The sequence below is a fragment of the Balaenoptera ricei genome, chromosome 1 (assembly GCF_028023285.1).
Source record: "Balaenoptera ricei isolate mBalRic1 chromosome 1, mBalRic1.hap2, whole genome shotgun sequence".
NCBI lineage: Eukaryota > Metazoa > Chordata > Mammalia > Artiodactyla > Balaenopteridae > Balaenoptera > Balaenoptera ricei.
The window spans coordinates 61736578-61752715 of NC_082639.1; the positions used below are offsets into that span (position 1 = coordinate 61736578).

The 16138-nt window shown below is 33.5% G+C and overlaps 1 protein-coding gene across 1 annotated transcript in view; it reads right to left on the reverse strand.

Moving 5' to 3' along the window:
- Window positions 1-12365: 12365 nt before the first annotated feature.
- NEGR1 (neuronal growth regulator 1) overlaps window positions 12366-16138 on the reverse strand; it is an 836678-nt gene continuing 832905 nt past the window's right edge. Inside the window, exon 6 of the mRNA XM_059915204.1 lies at window positions 12366-12645. Coding sequence (XP_059771187.1) covers window positions 12521-12645 — 125 coding nt within the window. The 3' untranslated portion in view covers window positions 12366-12520. The remainder of the gene's footprint in view (window positions 12646-16138) is intronic.

Sequence of the window (16138 nt, forward strand, 5' to 3'; positions counted from 1 at the left end):
GTCAAAGATGACTCGAAATTTTAGGGCTTGAACAACTGAAAGGATGGAATTCCATTTCCTGAGATGGGAATGACAGCAGGAGGAGCTAGTTTAGAGGGAAATATGTGGAGATCAGATTTAACATCTTTCAGTGTGGGATGTTTTCTTGACATTACAAGTGGAGTTACTGAGAGTGTGGGTGGGTACATCAGCCTTGAGTTTGGCGCTGACTTTTCAGCTAGAGATACAGATATGGAGCAGCATATAGAGGCCACTTAAAGCTGATAGATTGAATAATATCTCTTAGGGATTGAGTATAGCAGGAAAAGAGAAGCAAGGGAATGCACTCTCATATTTAGGTATTTGGAAGAAAAGGAGGAATCATCAAAAGAATCTGAAAAGGAAAAGCCAGAAAGGAGAAAAATAGGCAAATGTGGGTTTTTTTTGTTTGTTTTTTTTTTTGTTTTTTTTTTTTAAAGAATCACATTGAAGTGAAACTTTGCTGGTTTTTTTGTGTTTTTTAATTTTATTTATTTATTTATTTATTTATGGCTGCATGGGTCTTCGTTTCTGTGCGAGGGCTTTCTCTTGTTGCGGCAAGCGGGGGCCACTCTTCATCGCGGTGCGCGGGCCTCTCACTATCGCGGCCTCTCTTGTTGCGGAGCACAGGCTCCAGACGCGCAGGCTCAGTAATTGTGGCTCACGGGCCTAGTCGCTCCGCGGCATGTGGGATCTTCCCAGACCAGGGCTCGAACCCGTGTCCCCTGCATTGGCAGGCAGATTCTCAACCACTGCGCCACCAGGGAAGCCCGGCAAATGTGGTTTTATGGAAGCCAAGTATTGAAAATACTTTTTAAAGTATTTTTAAGAAGGAGAAAGCAATCCATTAACCAAGTCAAGTAAGACAAGGACTGAGAAATTACATTTGGATTTAGCAACGTGGAGATCATTTATGACACAGAGTTTTACCGAAGTGTGGGAACAGAAACCTGACTACAGGTTCAACAGGGATGGGAAGGAAGAGATAGTTGGAGGCAGTGAGTATCAACTTTGCATTTCATGTATGTAAGTGATAATGTTTTGGCCATAAATTAAAAAGAATTTTACTGTTTTGACATGAGGACTCAAGCTCATATTTATCAAAATTTTACTGCAGTTTACAGTCAGCACAAAACTGTCATATTGCAAGATCAAACTTCAGTGTCTCCTTTTCTGTGAAGTCTTTTCTGCCTCCCTCATACAGTTAATTGCCGTGTCTTCTGTGCTCCCCAAACACTTCATAAATACATTTACAATGTTTGTGTTTAATACTGTGTTGCAAAATTTGTGTTCTAATCATTTATGTATCCGTCTCTCCCATTACATTGTGATGCCTCATCCTTGTATAACAACTCAGTGTTTTGGTAAAAGTATGCACTCAATAAATGTGTGGTGAATAAATGAATATCACATTTTAAGTCAGTCTAAATGATGTAGGGCAATGCAAAAAGGAAATTTATTGATTATTAAGGGTTACAGGTGGATACAGGGTCCTTATTCACTTTTCCAAAGATTTAAAGCCCATTACTTTAGGAAAATAATAGCACCTATTTCTCTGAATGTAGCCACTCATTGTCCCTTTTATTATGAAATAAAGGACCTATAAAATAATTAGCCATGAATGTGCCATTCAACGAATTATTATGCTTTTATTTTTTTGTTGTTGTTTTTCAGATTAATAATTTTTTGACTCTTTTTCTCATTATAACATCATTCAAATTATTAAGTTAGGAACTACATAGATAACAGAATCTAGGTAAAGTTTTTTCTCTGGGACAGAAATCTGGAATTCAGTTCACAGAGTTTTGAAAATCTCCATATCATCAGAGCTTATCAGTGCTTAAACTAACATTACTATAATTTCAATTTAAAAGAGAGACAGTTGATCTGATTTGGAATACTGGGCTGTTCTGTGAAGCTACTTTCCCAAGGGTGATTAGTTTCAATATTAATTTTTAATATGACCCTTTTACAGCCTGCTTACACACATGATCCTGTTTGATGCATTGAATTAAGAATACAAGAAAAATGCCTATTAAACTAAAATATTAAGGGTGGGGAGGATGGACAGATTGGGAGTTTGGGATTGACATGTACACACTGCTATATTTAAAATAGGTAACCAAAAAGGACCTACTGTACAGCACAGGGAACTCTTGTTCAATACTCTGTAATAACCTAAATGGGAAAAGAATTTGAAAAAGAATAGGTATATGTATATGTTTAACTGACTCACTTTGCTGTATATCTGAAACTAACACAACATTGTTAATCAACTCTACTCCAATATAGAATAAAAAATTTTTAAAAACTAAAATATTAAATGTGATATAAAATATTTTATACTTCTCTACATTTAAAACAAATAATTGACATGGAAGCCAGACTACTCCTAAGAAAACCCTTACTTGAACTATAAACTGAAAGACGTATATAGATTCAGGATAATATGCTAATTCTACTCTAAATATTAGACAGATATTTTGAGTGAGGGAGACTTTTTGTCTGGTTTGATTGTTGTTTTTAAAAAGGAAACTTAAAGCAAAGAAATGGCTTTCAAATTTTTCCCCTACTAGGAAACGTTCATGTTGAGAGAAGTTATATCTATCTATGTAGCTATCTATCTATCAATCTAAATATATCTCCCCAAATTGAATTTTTAGTACTTATGAAATATTAACTTTAGAATTTGTATCAACTCCACTATACTTTTCAAGACTACATCAAATAAAATATAAAATTCTGATAAATTGTTCAATATATTCATTCCAATGAGCAGCCAAAGAACTTTGTGTAGAAAACCCTAACTATGCAGGCATAATTAAACCATTTTCTCAGATATAGTTAAAATGGAGAATATTCACTAAATTAAGCTGACAGCAAATGTATAATGGCTTTCCATGTACAACTTTTTACAAACTCACCTGCTTAGAGGCACGTGTAATGGGCAATTTTCATATTTTGACTAAATAGAATCTGAACACCCTATCACTTTGGAAATAGCTCCTATGAATGGATCTTAGTGAAAGAAAGAGCCCCACCTTCTGCTTCTAAAACTCAAGTGAGGTAGATTTTTCCTGCATCTGACAGCTTAGTTCTTGAGTGTAGAAATGTAGGTTTGGTCAACTGCTCAGGACTTTGGACCTTAGGGAAGTGAAGCAGATATGGGAACAGTTAGATATTATTCAGGGTAGCAGTAGTAGAGCTGAGATTCCAATGGAGATGACAGATGTCCATGAAGGTGGTATCCTTACCTGTAGCATGACCTTAGCTGTGTGCTTGGCTGCCTATTGGCTGCATTTTTGGTTGCATTTCCTGTCTCGATGTCATCCTGTTCTCCAGATTTTCCATCATTCTGAGAGTTAGCCAAGATTCTTCCAATGAATTCCTTTTCTGCTCAAATTAGCCAGTTTGTTTCTTGTTGCAACCAAGACTAATAGACTATAACATGTGAATATACTGGTATCACAGATTTATAAAACATTGAGACCCCTTAAAGTAAAGTTTTACTTTATTTACTTTTGAAAAATATTTTTCAGTTTTTCTGAAAGCCTGAAATTAAGAGTGAAATTCTCAGGACTTTAGGGATTTTTTTCAAACATCACCAAAACTTATTCCTGACAATTACAGAAGATATGACTCTTTATTTTACTGTGCCTATTTATAAAGTGGTAAACTATTCAAATTCAGCTTTTATTTTCTTACTAAGCAATTTCTTAGGAGAATTCACTATTAACTATCCAAGTCACAGAGCAATGGATGTTTTATCACTTTCATTATAATATGTGGTGAAATATTGTCATATTTTCTTGAGAAAACAGTATGACATACTAACCCAAATATAATTTTAGATGAAGAGTAATTAAACTTTCAAAGAAACAAGAGGAATGACAACTTGGAAAATATAGAATAGCAACCTTTATTCACCTCACTGTATTTACTGATTATAAATGTGGAAACTGAAGTCATATTGTGAAGAAAAGACATTGTTGTTCATTATATAATAGATCTGGGCAGCAGTAAGTACACACACCAACACACACACACACAGGAAGTCTTTCTTTGGCAACATTTTCCTATTATTTTTCTGAACAGAAAATACATTGTTAATTTCTCTCTCTCTCTCTCTCTCTGTCTGTCTCTCTGTCTCTCTCCCCCTCCCTCCTCCTTTTCTCCTCCCTCCCTCCCTCCCTCTCCTCCTCCCCTTTTCCCTCTTTTTTCCCTTCTCCTTCTTTCTCTTTTCAGATTTAAGGTGAGGCTGGCTTCCTAGAGAAAGGATTAGAGAAACAGAGAACTTTTGCTCCAGTTTGGTGACTGTCTTCTAAACATCCAGATTAACTCTACCAGATAATTCCTTTTAAAATTCTCTTCGAAGGTTACCAATCACACTTTCCTGTAGGATAAGTGCATGAAAGGATGGATGTCATGTGAACATTTTGAGTTATCTGACAAAAGTTAAGGTAATGTCTTTTTATTCTAAACTAAGTTTATTTTTAACATATCCAAAATCAACAGATGACAGATTCTTCTTGAAATGATACTAGCTTGAGGATGTACCTAAACATAAAAATGAAGCTCATTGTATAATTTCTTGTGTTACTTTGTAAAAGATATTCATTCCTCATATATTAAACTATGAAAGTTTTGTTAATATATTGTTACAACTGAATTATGAGAGAATAGAAATGTCTGGACACACATGCTAGTTGTCTATCTATAAATTGGAAATATACATTTCCAGCAAAAAAAAAATTCCAAATTAAAAAAAAAAAAACAATCTTTCTCCTTGTCAACATTTAAAATTATTAGACAGTAAGACTTTCAAAAGCATAAACTAGTTACATATCCATCAACAGGAAAAATGTATTTCCAGAAATAAATTTTATTCCAAAAAAATCTGTTTTTCTCCATGTCAGCATTTAAAGCAGGTGCCATCTTCTGAATAATTAAATCACAAGATGTTACTTACATGAAAATCTTAGCAAATGAAACAAACAGAAACTGCTGGCTGCACTGTTGTCATTTCTTCTTTTTTTTTGAATTATCCAGAACACCACATGGCTGGCTTGGAAGTTTATTTTCCAGATCACTGATAGCAATGTGATTTTGTGTTTGTATGTGTGAGTATGTGCTTTGTTTTGAGAGACATCAGCTTGAAGCAGTTTCAAATCTCTGGCAACAATTTCTTAAGGAGTATGTCATAAATGAGCTGTTGACCACATTTTTGCCAGGTCACTTGTCAAATGTGCTGTAGGGAGATATCAAGTTTCAGGGCAACCACAACCCACATTTATGAAACTACTTAGAAAACTATGTAAGAGTTCTGTGGATTCTATTAGGTGCTTTAGAACAACCAAGAAAACTTTGTTCTTTTTTATTAGCATATTATAGTCTCCAAAGAATATTGTATAAGTTCTTTTTCTAAAATAAGGTCCCCAAATTTTCTCAGGAAATTCCATGTGCTTGGAGTATTTGTTTAAGCACAATTCAAACCTGCAGGAGGTAGAAGTCTGCTGCGTTTCGTGTAAAGTTAACTTTTTTGAATGCAAAAAGGTCAAAATTAATGAAGAAACTAGCAAATTCAAAGTTCCACTGAGGAACATCCCAATGCTTTTAGCAATTCACTTGAAATGAAGGAGGAAAACCATCCCCTTTAACATTTTGAAGCTTTGAAAGCCTAATGGACCATGCTACCTCCTGTAGTTTCTACCAAACCAAAATTTGCAAGGACTGGGCTCATTAGCATTAAGTGGAAGCAGACCATTCAGCTCAGCAATAGTCTTACAATGTTTTCACCATTACCGTTGATTTTGGTTGAAGAGATACTGCCATCTCAACTGCTACTTTATTTTCCTTATTGCTGTTCATATAAAATTCCTGTTATCCCCTGAATTAAATGCCCCTCCCTCCAAATGACAAAAAACTTTTTCTTTTAACAAGTGTCCAAAATATATTCATTTTTCAACAAGGTAGATTCTTGAAGCAAGGCCATCCTTGTTATGTTTTGTTTATTTCTCCTTCTATATGTTCCAAACTATTGGGTAATGGTTTGTGGATTAAGGAAGAAAATGAGTAATTAGAATATAGAGAATGTAGAATATTAGATAACTTGGGGTTTTTTTTTCTGAGTCATTGCAAGAGATATTATCAAACCTTAAAATATTGGCAATTCATTAAATTCAACTGCTTTTAAGATTTTTGCATCTCATCATTTTAGGGGAAATTTTGGATTGCAATGAAAAACCCATGCATTATTTAGCACACACCCATCCAGGTTACCTGGTTCTGATTCTATGGGGACTCCACCTTTCATTGCATTTGAACTATTTTACAAGTTGTAGATAAATGATAGTAAGGCAAAGTATTTCTTGTCAGTCAACACATAAATAAATTCTGTTGGTTAAAGTTTCAATTAAATTGTTTATTCTGGAAGAAGCCAGTTTTACCTCTATTAGCATATTAATTTCAATATTCTTGATCTATAAATGTGCCTGTTCTTTGGATTATCCTTTTATCTGGTTGTAACATCTTAGTCCTTCATTAATGAATTAATGTGTTCATTTTACATGTGTGTGAAAGTTGTGCTTTTCATTTTTTTCAAACTAGAGTAATATTCACAGGATTTGTGTTATATTTCTATTTTGACAACAAAATACAAATGTATTCCTTAGGTTGTATATAGTTTAATTTCTAAAATTAGAATCTTTCTCTTGTTCTACTGCCCCAGCACAAACAGATGTGCATATAATTAGTATTTTGATATAAATTGGCTCAAACAACATTGCTCAAGATTAAAATCAGTATTCTATTGTGAATTTTAAAAAAATGTGTATATATTCTGCTCTCCATTTCCCTAAGAATTCTGTTGATTGCAGATGCCTAGGAAATAGTCTTAGTGGATTATTCAAAACTTGGCAGGTTTTTGCAAAATGCTATATTAAAAAATACATATGATTATGACAAGATCCTCCATTTGGTGTGATGGGCCTAATATTATCAAGGGCTGTGTGTCCAAAGGCAGTTGCACCCCAAAAGTTTTAGATGAGATGTATAATGTGATTTGTCTTTAAACCACATACCCTCTAGAGACATTGGAAAATAAAAGGATGGCATTAAAGGAAAAAAATTTATCTACATATAAACAGTTACTTATATATAAATATAAATGTACATATAGTTGTTTGTGAAGCTAGTAATGTGATCACATCCTTTTTCTATTTCTAAGAAGGCTCATGGAAACTGAAACAAATTGGGAGTATTTTTGCATTGCACATTTGGCTCAGATCTGCCACTTAGTGGAAGTATAATCTTTAGCAAGTGACTTAAAATTTCTGAATATCATGTTCATCATCAATGAGACAATAATAACATTTTAAAGTACATTTAAAGTCAGAGTAGTAATGTCTGCTGAAGTACTTTGCCATCGTAAAATTCAAGGTAGAGATAGCTGTGACCCTTCAGGAGTAATTCTAACTGCCACATCTGTCTCTGAGGTGGAGCACGTTTCTTAGATTGAAGACCTTGGGAGGATCATGGTAGTGTTAAGAGGGCTGTGGGAGGAGCTTTTAGAGAGACGACTGAAAACTATTCCTTCTTTCTTCCTCTCCAGGAAGATTGGACAGTATTTATTTGATTCATTTGCCAATTTTTTCTTTTTCTACTAAACATGTCAATTCCTAAATATTTTCAGTAAGTTTGGGATTATTAGACAAAAGTTTATATGAATGTGAAGGTATATGCTTCTTCGAAAGTTCGGGGGAGTACATTGACACTCTGGTGTTTGGATCAAATTACATTATCTTGAATGAATTATTCTTGGAAAATTTTCTCTTAAAATTCTTAAATTTCTACCTGCCAGGCAAAAGCAAGTAATTATTTTCCAAATACCTAGATGTCATTTTGAAGTATCCCTGTTTTGACCTATTATGTTCAGAGAGAAAATAGCCCTGCTTCATATGCTAGCTTTCAGGGTCTGAGACTTGATGCTTCTGTTTCCATGTGATTATTTGCAGAATAGAATTTACAAAGGGAGAAATAATGAGCCAGTGGGAAAATCAGATGTTTATTAGTGTGTGTTTTCATTGTTTGAGGGGGAAGGGATTCGGTAGATATGGTTTTCCCAGAATAGCAATGACACCCATATTTCAAAATAGCCTGTTACACCAAGTACAGATAGTCTGTTGTTTTGTTTATCTACAATATTGTTCCCTTTTATTTGGTTGATGAGCATGAATGGACAGATTTGGAAAAGATGGCTTAAATCATTCATTTGGGGTGGCTCTCATTTGCATATTATAACCATCACAAAGCCATCATTTGCCTTTCAGCCAAATCACATTTTGTTTGGAAAGCAAGGTGTTTTTTTACTGAAATTGTATCTGAATGCCTTGAAGTGGAGTATATACTCCCTGTTTTATACCCAGCTGTCTTATGAAATTGTACTATCTGCCTGGATGTTTAGCCTGAAAAACCAACAGGATTTCATCATCAGTCTCTGTTACTAACTTTGATGCATTTCAGCAGGTAAAAGTTCTAAATAATTGATAATAAAATCTTTCCAGAAAAGTTCTTCTTTAGGCTAAATGTAGTTCAGCTTATTAGACGCTTTGGGAATCAGCAATAGAGAGAAAGGCTACAAAATGGATCCTTTTAAAACTATAGCATCTAACATTTTCACCTTGTATTGCACTGGAGTATCTGAAAGACGTGAATGTGGTACAGTGGATGCAGCAGAAAATGAAGAAGGGAATAGCAGAAATATGTTTACTATTTCTTCCTTTTTCCCTTAAACTAATAGAGTTTTCAAATGAGTCAAATACATATTTTAATTGATAAACTGACTTTATATTCACCTATTGGAAACAGTACAACATATTTTTACATCAGATTATGAAATACGGATGTTTTACTAAAAGACAGGAAGAGCTTGTTCCAGTCTTTAAAGTAAATACATATTCAAAGGATCTTAAGGCATACCATTTATTCATATTCATATCTATTGAAATACTGTACATCCACATACTTCAATAAATAGTTAAAAACCTGACCTCTTTTTAAATCATTTCTGAGTTTCAAAAAACAATTTTTATTGAAAAGATTAAATAGATAACTTTTGGCTGTGTCACAAAGCTAAGCACAATGGATAAATTAACAATTATGCAGTAAATTTGATCAATATAGATAATTGGCTTTGATAAATTTCTCAGAGTTTTCTGAGTTCACACACTGGGGTATTTATATATATATATATATATATATATATTGTCCTGAATTATCTGGTAATTTTCTCAGTTCTCCAGTCTACTTTCTAGATATAGCTTAAATGTTATGATGAAGCATTAATTTTTCAATTAAGTCTAAACTCCCCAAAAGTGGCTTTAAGTTTGACATTCTCTCTCTCAAAACTTTTAGTGTCACCCCATAACACAATACTGTAATTTGGGCAGTACTTTTTATTATATAATTGCTGCATAATAGGAACTTAATGATGTAACAGGACTTACGTTTCAAATGGGATCATTGTAAAACATAATTACACCAGTTGCAGTTAAAAGAATGCAAATGTATTAAGTCAGCTACCCTAATATTCTGGTTCCTCCCTCCCTCCCTTCCTTTCTTCCTTTCTTTTTTTTTTTTTGCTTCTCCCTTTACCTCTTTCCCTTTTCAGTCTTTTTCTTTTCTTTCTACTCTCCTTTCTCAACTGCTCTTTATTTTTCTTTTTTCTTTCTTTGAAAAAAATTCAGGGGCAACAAAAAGAGTCCCACAAATGAAACCCGTGGAAATATAATGCTGAAATGAATAGCTAGAAAAATTGTTATAGATCAAAAGATAAATCAGTTTCATAAAACTGCTATTTTGAAATTGCAACAATCTTGTACAATCAGGACTGATAAAATGGAATAATCAGACGTTTCATATGTCCATAAATGTAAAATCATCTACTTGAACATTATATGCAATACATTCACACAAAAAAGCAAATACTGTAGCCTTATTTGAACAATATTGAACTCATAAATACTCATGATTTCACTCTGTCCAGGGGCCTAACAACTAGGAATGCTGCTTGATACAGAAAAACATAGTAAATACCTCCTCTATTTAAAAAGTCACTCAAGGAATTCTCTTCTAACATAAAGGCAAATACATATAGCTACTGAGCTATGACTGTACTTCTGTCACATCCTATGGGAAAAACACCAGACTCCACAAATTCGGAATCATGACAACACTTTGAACTAATTATTTGGTTCATCCATAGTTTATACCTCAATTTACCTCACATTTACCCTACAAACCTTACAAAGAGGAGGTATTTTTAACTCTAGGAAAGCGATCACTGTATAATATGCATTCTTGATCTGTTTCTTTCTCCCAAACAATGGTACTGATGGTTAACACTTTTGTGGTAGCACCACTATTTCTAGTAAGTAGATTATTATGGAGTGTGCCACTTTAAAGCTGCAATACACACAAAAAATATTTTGTAGTTTACTCACCAATTCCACAAAGAATATTTTTAAAAAGCAAATCAATAACAATCAAAGTTAAAATGCCATATGTGTTTAAGAAAAACCCTTATATCAGTCAAAATAATGTAATAAATTATTACAGTGAGTAAATTTAATAGCATTATGCCATATTATTGCCATTTTGTGGAAATATTGTACGTTTATGCCTCCTCATTTAGGATTCACATTTCTAATTAAAACAGATTTATGGTGTACTTTGTGACTAAATTTTACTTATATACATTTCTTTCAGGGCAAAATATTAGATATCTTAAATGTATAAAACCTCTGTGAAATATCTTGTTTCTAGCTATATTAGTAGGTGTTTTGTTATGACTTGCAAAAGGGAACTATTTGCAGAAATCTCTCTAGGTATAGTGAAATTGGTAACTTTATTAAACCTGTAAAATGGCTTTCAAGGCTATGGTCTTTCTTTAGTAAAGAGTAACACTAACAAACTATTCTTGTAATATAATACTTCTTAGAGTAACCGCATTTTCTTTCAAAAATGTAGTTTTCATTCTTTATGATAGAAATAATTTAATATCCATGATAAGTTAATAATTAGTAGATTTTAAGATATTCTTCATCACTGGTGGCTGGTCTTCATTTGAACACATCTTACATATATCATATAAGAAGAAATAAAGCATGGTAATTTTTTTTTTTCTTTTTGGCCTTGTTTGTTTGAGCTGACATGGCTATAGAGAAAGATTTAACTGCAGAATTTGTTATTTCAGGAATTGATCTGCTGCATACCAGCATGGAATATTTGTTATAATATATTTTGGAGCTTTTGAAATACAATATGCATACCAAACTATCAACTGAGTGATGTTTTCAGATGGAAAATAGGCAAAATACTCCTATCCACAGGAACACTATATCTAGCATACCAACTTACCTGCCACAGAACCAAAAATTTTGAGTGCTTACCCACTCATGTAATATTAGGTAATTGGACTTTGTGTCCTTTCTGACAAACCATCTTAAAAATTTTGGCCTGGAACAGTGAAAGGAAAAGATGCTGTATTGCTAGGCAATCCTTTGGATGGACTGTGCTATCATTTTAAAGGGAATTATTTCCCAGAGTGGATCTAACATTTAGCTACAACTAAAGAAATCATATGGTAGATTTACCTGTACTATGTTAGTTAAATTGTTTTTATCACAAAACTGAGTCATCGTGGGGCAAAATTCTCAAAATGCTACTGGTAATGAGGGAAGAGATTTTTACAGCTTGATAACTCCTTTGTTCTTTAGAGACAGGATATAGTTTAACTTTATTATTGTGGTTTACTTTTGCTTTCAAATTGTAGAATTTGGCAAAAACACTTTTATTAGTTGGAGATGAAGAGAAAATTATTATTTCATGAAGGCACACCCATGCTGAACTTACAGGAAAGAGAAGCAGAGCTGCACAGCCAGTTATATTACAAGGCTCCTTCCTGAAACCTGAATATCATGCGAGCAGAAAAATCTAGATATGTTATATTTTGAAGAAATGATCTGAAGGCAGTATTATTTGCTTTTTTATCAAAAAAGAAAAAAATGCATCTTTGTAAATGTGGATTGACTCTTATTGAAACAGGGAAATGAATGCTTGTATTGCAGCCTTAAAGAATCACATATTCACTGCAATATTCGTTTTTTGTAAACTACAGCCTGCAACCTAGCAGACCATGACTGAATGCTTTTGAAAAGTTGTAGATTACAAACATGAAATCACAATTAATATCCTCTAAAAGTAATTTCAGAGCTTTCACGTCTTAAAAAAAGGACAATGTGTACTGCTTCACAAGGTAATGTAGCTAATCAAAAAAAGAGTAGAATTAAAGTATTTACATAATGAGCAATTCTACAGAAGGCGATCATCCCCATGTAAGCACTGCTGATTATATCCCACGCTGCTTTTAACAAACTGTACCAGATTGGATCCAGCCATCAGCACTTTCAGAGAATCCTTAAAAGCCTTTTATGGGTCTTTAAATTTATTGTAGAATGGCATTCTTCAGGTAGAATATGCTGGTGAAAGAGGACAGTGTCAACACAAGGTACCAGCAGGAGAAAAGAACGTCAGCGCTCCCGGTAATTCCATACTGGGCTGTACTTGGAGCTGGAAAGAAATGGAAAAGAATAAATCAAAATCCAATTTGTGTCTTTCAAGATCTTAACAATAATCAAAAGGCAGCTGGGTGTATTGGAGAGAACACTGGCATTGGGGTCAGACAGACTTAGGTTCACATCTGGTTCTGCTGTATGACAACATGTGGCCTATTCGACTAACCTCTCTGAGCTTCACTTTTCTCAAGGGCAAAATAGAAATAATATAATCCACCTGGCAAGGCTGCAGTGAGAATTGGAGATGAAGCACATGTAGCACATTGCACTGGGCTGGACGCACACTAAGTATTCAACAAATATCAGCTAACATTATTATTCCTCTTACATTCATTGTAAATATTTGCATTAGTGGACAATATTCATTTAGTATATATTTTAAATTTTTATTGAGATATAATTGACTTATAACATTGTTTTAGTCTAAGGTGTACAACAGTGTTGATTTGATACATTTATATATTGCAATGTGATTACTACCATAACGGTAGCTAATACCTCTATCATGTCACATAATTATCATTTCTTTTCTGTGGTGGGAACAATTAAGATCTAGTCTCTTAGCAACTTTGAAGGTTATAATACAGTAATGTTGTCTATAATCACTATGCTGTGCATTAGCTTTCCAGAACTTATTTATCTACTGATTGTGTTTGTACACTTAAACAACAATCTCCCCAGTTTTCCCAGCTCCCAGCCTCTGGTAACCACTATTCTACTCTCTGTTCTTACAAGTTCTACTTTTTTTAGATTCCACATCTAAGTGATATCATACATATATACATGCATATCTTTTTGGATCTTTTTTATTGGCCAAATACTATACAAAATGCTGGAAAAACAAAGAGATTTTCTCTTCTAATATCTTTTCCAATCCTAGGAACATTAGAATTGCATGTGCAAACTGCAGTGACACAGAAAACTGTATTTAAATCTGCCTGGGCAAGGGAAGGATGATTTAACAGAGAGTTTTGCCAAAGGAGACCATTATTTGGGTAGGGAAAACACTATATTCAAAGGCATGAGGAAAGGAGAGAGCACGGCACGTATTCTAGGATCTATAAGTAGGTTAGTCTTGCTGGACTGTGAAGTTTGAGGCCTGGAGTGGAGAGAATTGAAATGGAACTGTAGGCAGATAGAATGACCTTGACTGTAATGGAAAAAAGTTTAGCTTTTTAGACTGAAGGAGATTTTGAAGAATTTGGAGCTGTTGAATTGTATGATTACATTCACACATTGGAAAGATCACAGTTTTATACATAGAGAAGCTCCTGTGGGTACTTGGCTAACAGTCACGTTGAATTTTCACTGAGAGGTTTCACCTAGAGATTCACCAAGCTTGGGATACTGTGGGAGTCCACTGAATGGATTCCACTTCGATTCAGAGAGGACAGTTGCCTCTTTGAACGTGAATTATATTGTGTTACAGAAACTGTCACAGGCATGCTCAGCTTTGCTTGAGACTGATTTTCATTTACCATAAGAATAAGAATAGTAATAATAAAAAACTCCACCAACATACTTTTAACTACCTCTTCTTAATGAAACCTGGATTTCAAGCGCTGTTTCCTACTAGGAAATGAATAATGCAATTTAAAAAATACTGTTTCACCCCCAAACTCATAAATCCAGAAGCTGTTTTAGTCACACTGAGTTTGAATTACCAACAGTTAGTTTTTAATGGAACTTTCACCAATGACTATATTTTCACATTACAAGAAGAATAAATTGTGTTGTTTAGAACTCTAAGAAATTAAAGGAGATGAAAGATGCATTGGCCCCTGCCAGTGGGGAGTTTTCTTGACAGTACAATTGTTGATTCTATGTGAGTGAGATTCAAGGGCTGAGACGACTACTCTTTAGTAAACATGGAGTAAAATCAACTATTTGATGTTTTTATTTGCATCACAAATGAGTTTTAAACAAGGAGAAGATGATGAAGAAAATAAGTCTATTGTTGAACAGATAACTTTTCAAGTTTTGATAGGTAAGAAGTCTAATTTAAAACCACAAAACTCCTTAAATTATTTTCTCTTGTTCAAGACTTAGAACGATGTTTTATTTTTAATATAAACAAATATTTAATTGGTCTGTTACCTTCTCAGTGACAGCTATTTCAGAGTTATTTTTGCTGTATTTTTAAGAATCTTGAGTGCAATAAAACTGGTATAATAATACAGGACTAATAATAAGCAAAGCACATAAAATGATTTCATAAATAAGAAATAGATCTTAAAAGCCAAGCACACAAAGAAAAGATAACATTTTTATATCATGACAAATTAAATAGTACATTAAGTGGGTAGAGTATAAAAGACTCTCAAAACGCCTTACGCATCCTTTAAAATGCATTTTTGGGGCAATCTTTCCTGAATCCCCTCTCTTTCTCCAACAAGCTGAGCAGATTACCCTATTGTGTCATTAGGTCACAATATATATTCCTTTTTATACAACTATCATACTGCATTGCAAATATTTGTGTATCTATTTCTCTCACCAGACTGTAAACTCTCCTAGGTCATGTTTTATTTATCTTAGTGTTTCCAGACACAATGTCTGGCAAGTTCTGGTACATAGTGGCTATTCAAGAAATATCTGTTGAATGAACAATTCAATTAAATAAATAAATAAATAGGTCAGAGTTAAAAGGAGTATGTCTCTCCTACAAAACAGAATCTCTTCTGAAGCAAACCACTTGTCTATAAGCTAGAGAATCTACCATATGCTTTCTCTTTCATTCATTCAGCAAATATTTATTAAGCTAGGTACCAGGGACTGTACTAAGTACCGGAAATACAATATATAATAAGGTGGGTATGATCCTTTTGTTACTCAATTTCATATATCTCCATTTATATTCCTTTTTATCATATACCTTAAATGCCATCTTTTTCTCCAATGTTCCTTTATCTTCTACTCAGCCTCCTATTGTTTTAGACATAACAAATATATATCATATTTAAAAATTAAATATTGCTTTGTAATTAACAGTATATATTTTTTTCCATGGATGTCTCAAATGGATGTATTTTTTAGTTGTTTGTGAATGCAATACTTCCATTAGTCCTAAAATAAAGTAGGAGCCTGTTGCAGCATTGTTACTTGCAATTATTGAATATTATAGAAAATGTACTGTAAAGTAGCTATTGACAATTAGTAGGCCCCAAAATAAAGAGCAAAGTTAGTTAAGGGAATGTGAGGTCAGATATCTAATGCCAAGTCATATATCATGTATCATCTTTAAGTATACATCGAGCATCATTTTTTGGTCCTGGGAATTGAACACAAGCAAAGATAAATAAAACTCAATCATCTCCTCTCAGGAAAGTTTCATTCTAGTTGGAGATATAAATAAAAAGGCAAATATTGAACATTAGGATTTATATAATTACTATAAGGATAATGAATGAACATGGGAGGGCTCCCCAAGGACTCATGGCAGGTAAGTAGTCCAGGCAGCAGACACAGTAACAATTATTTTTTACAAA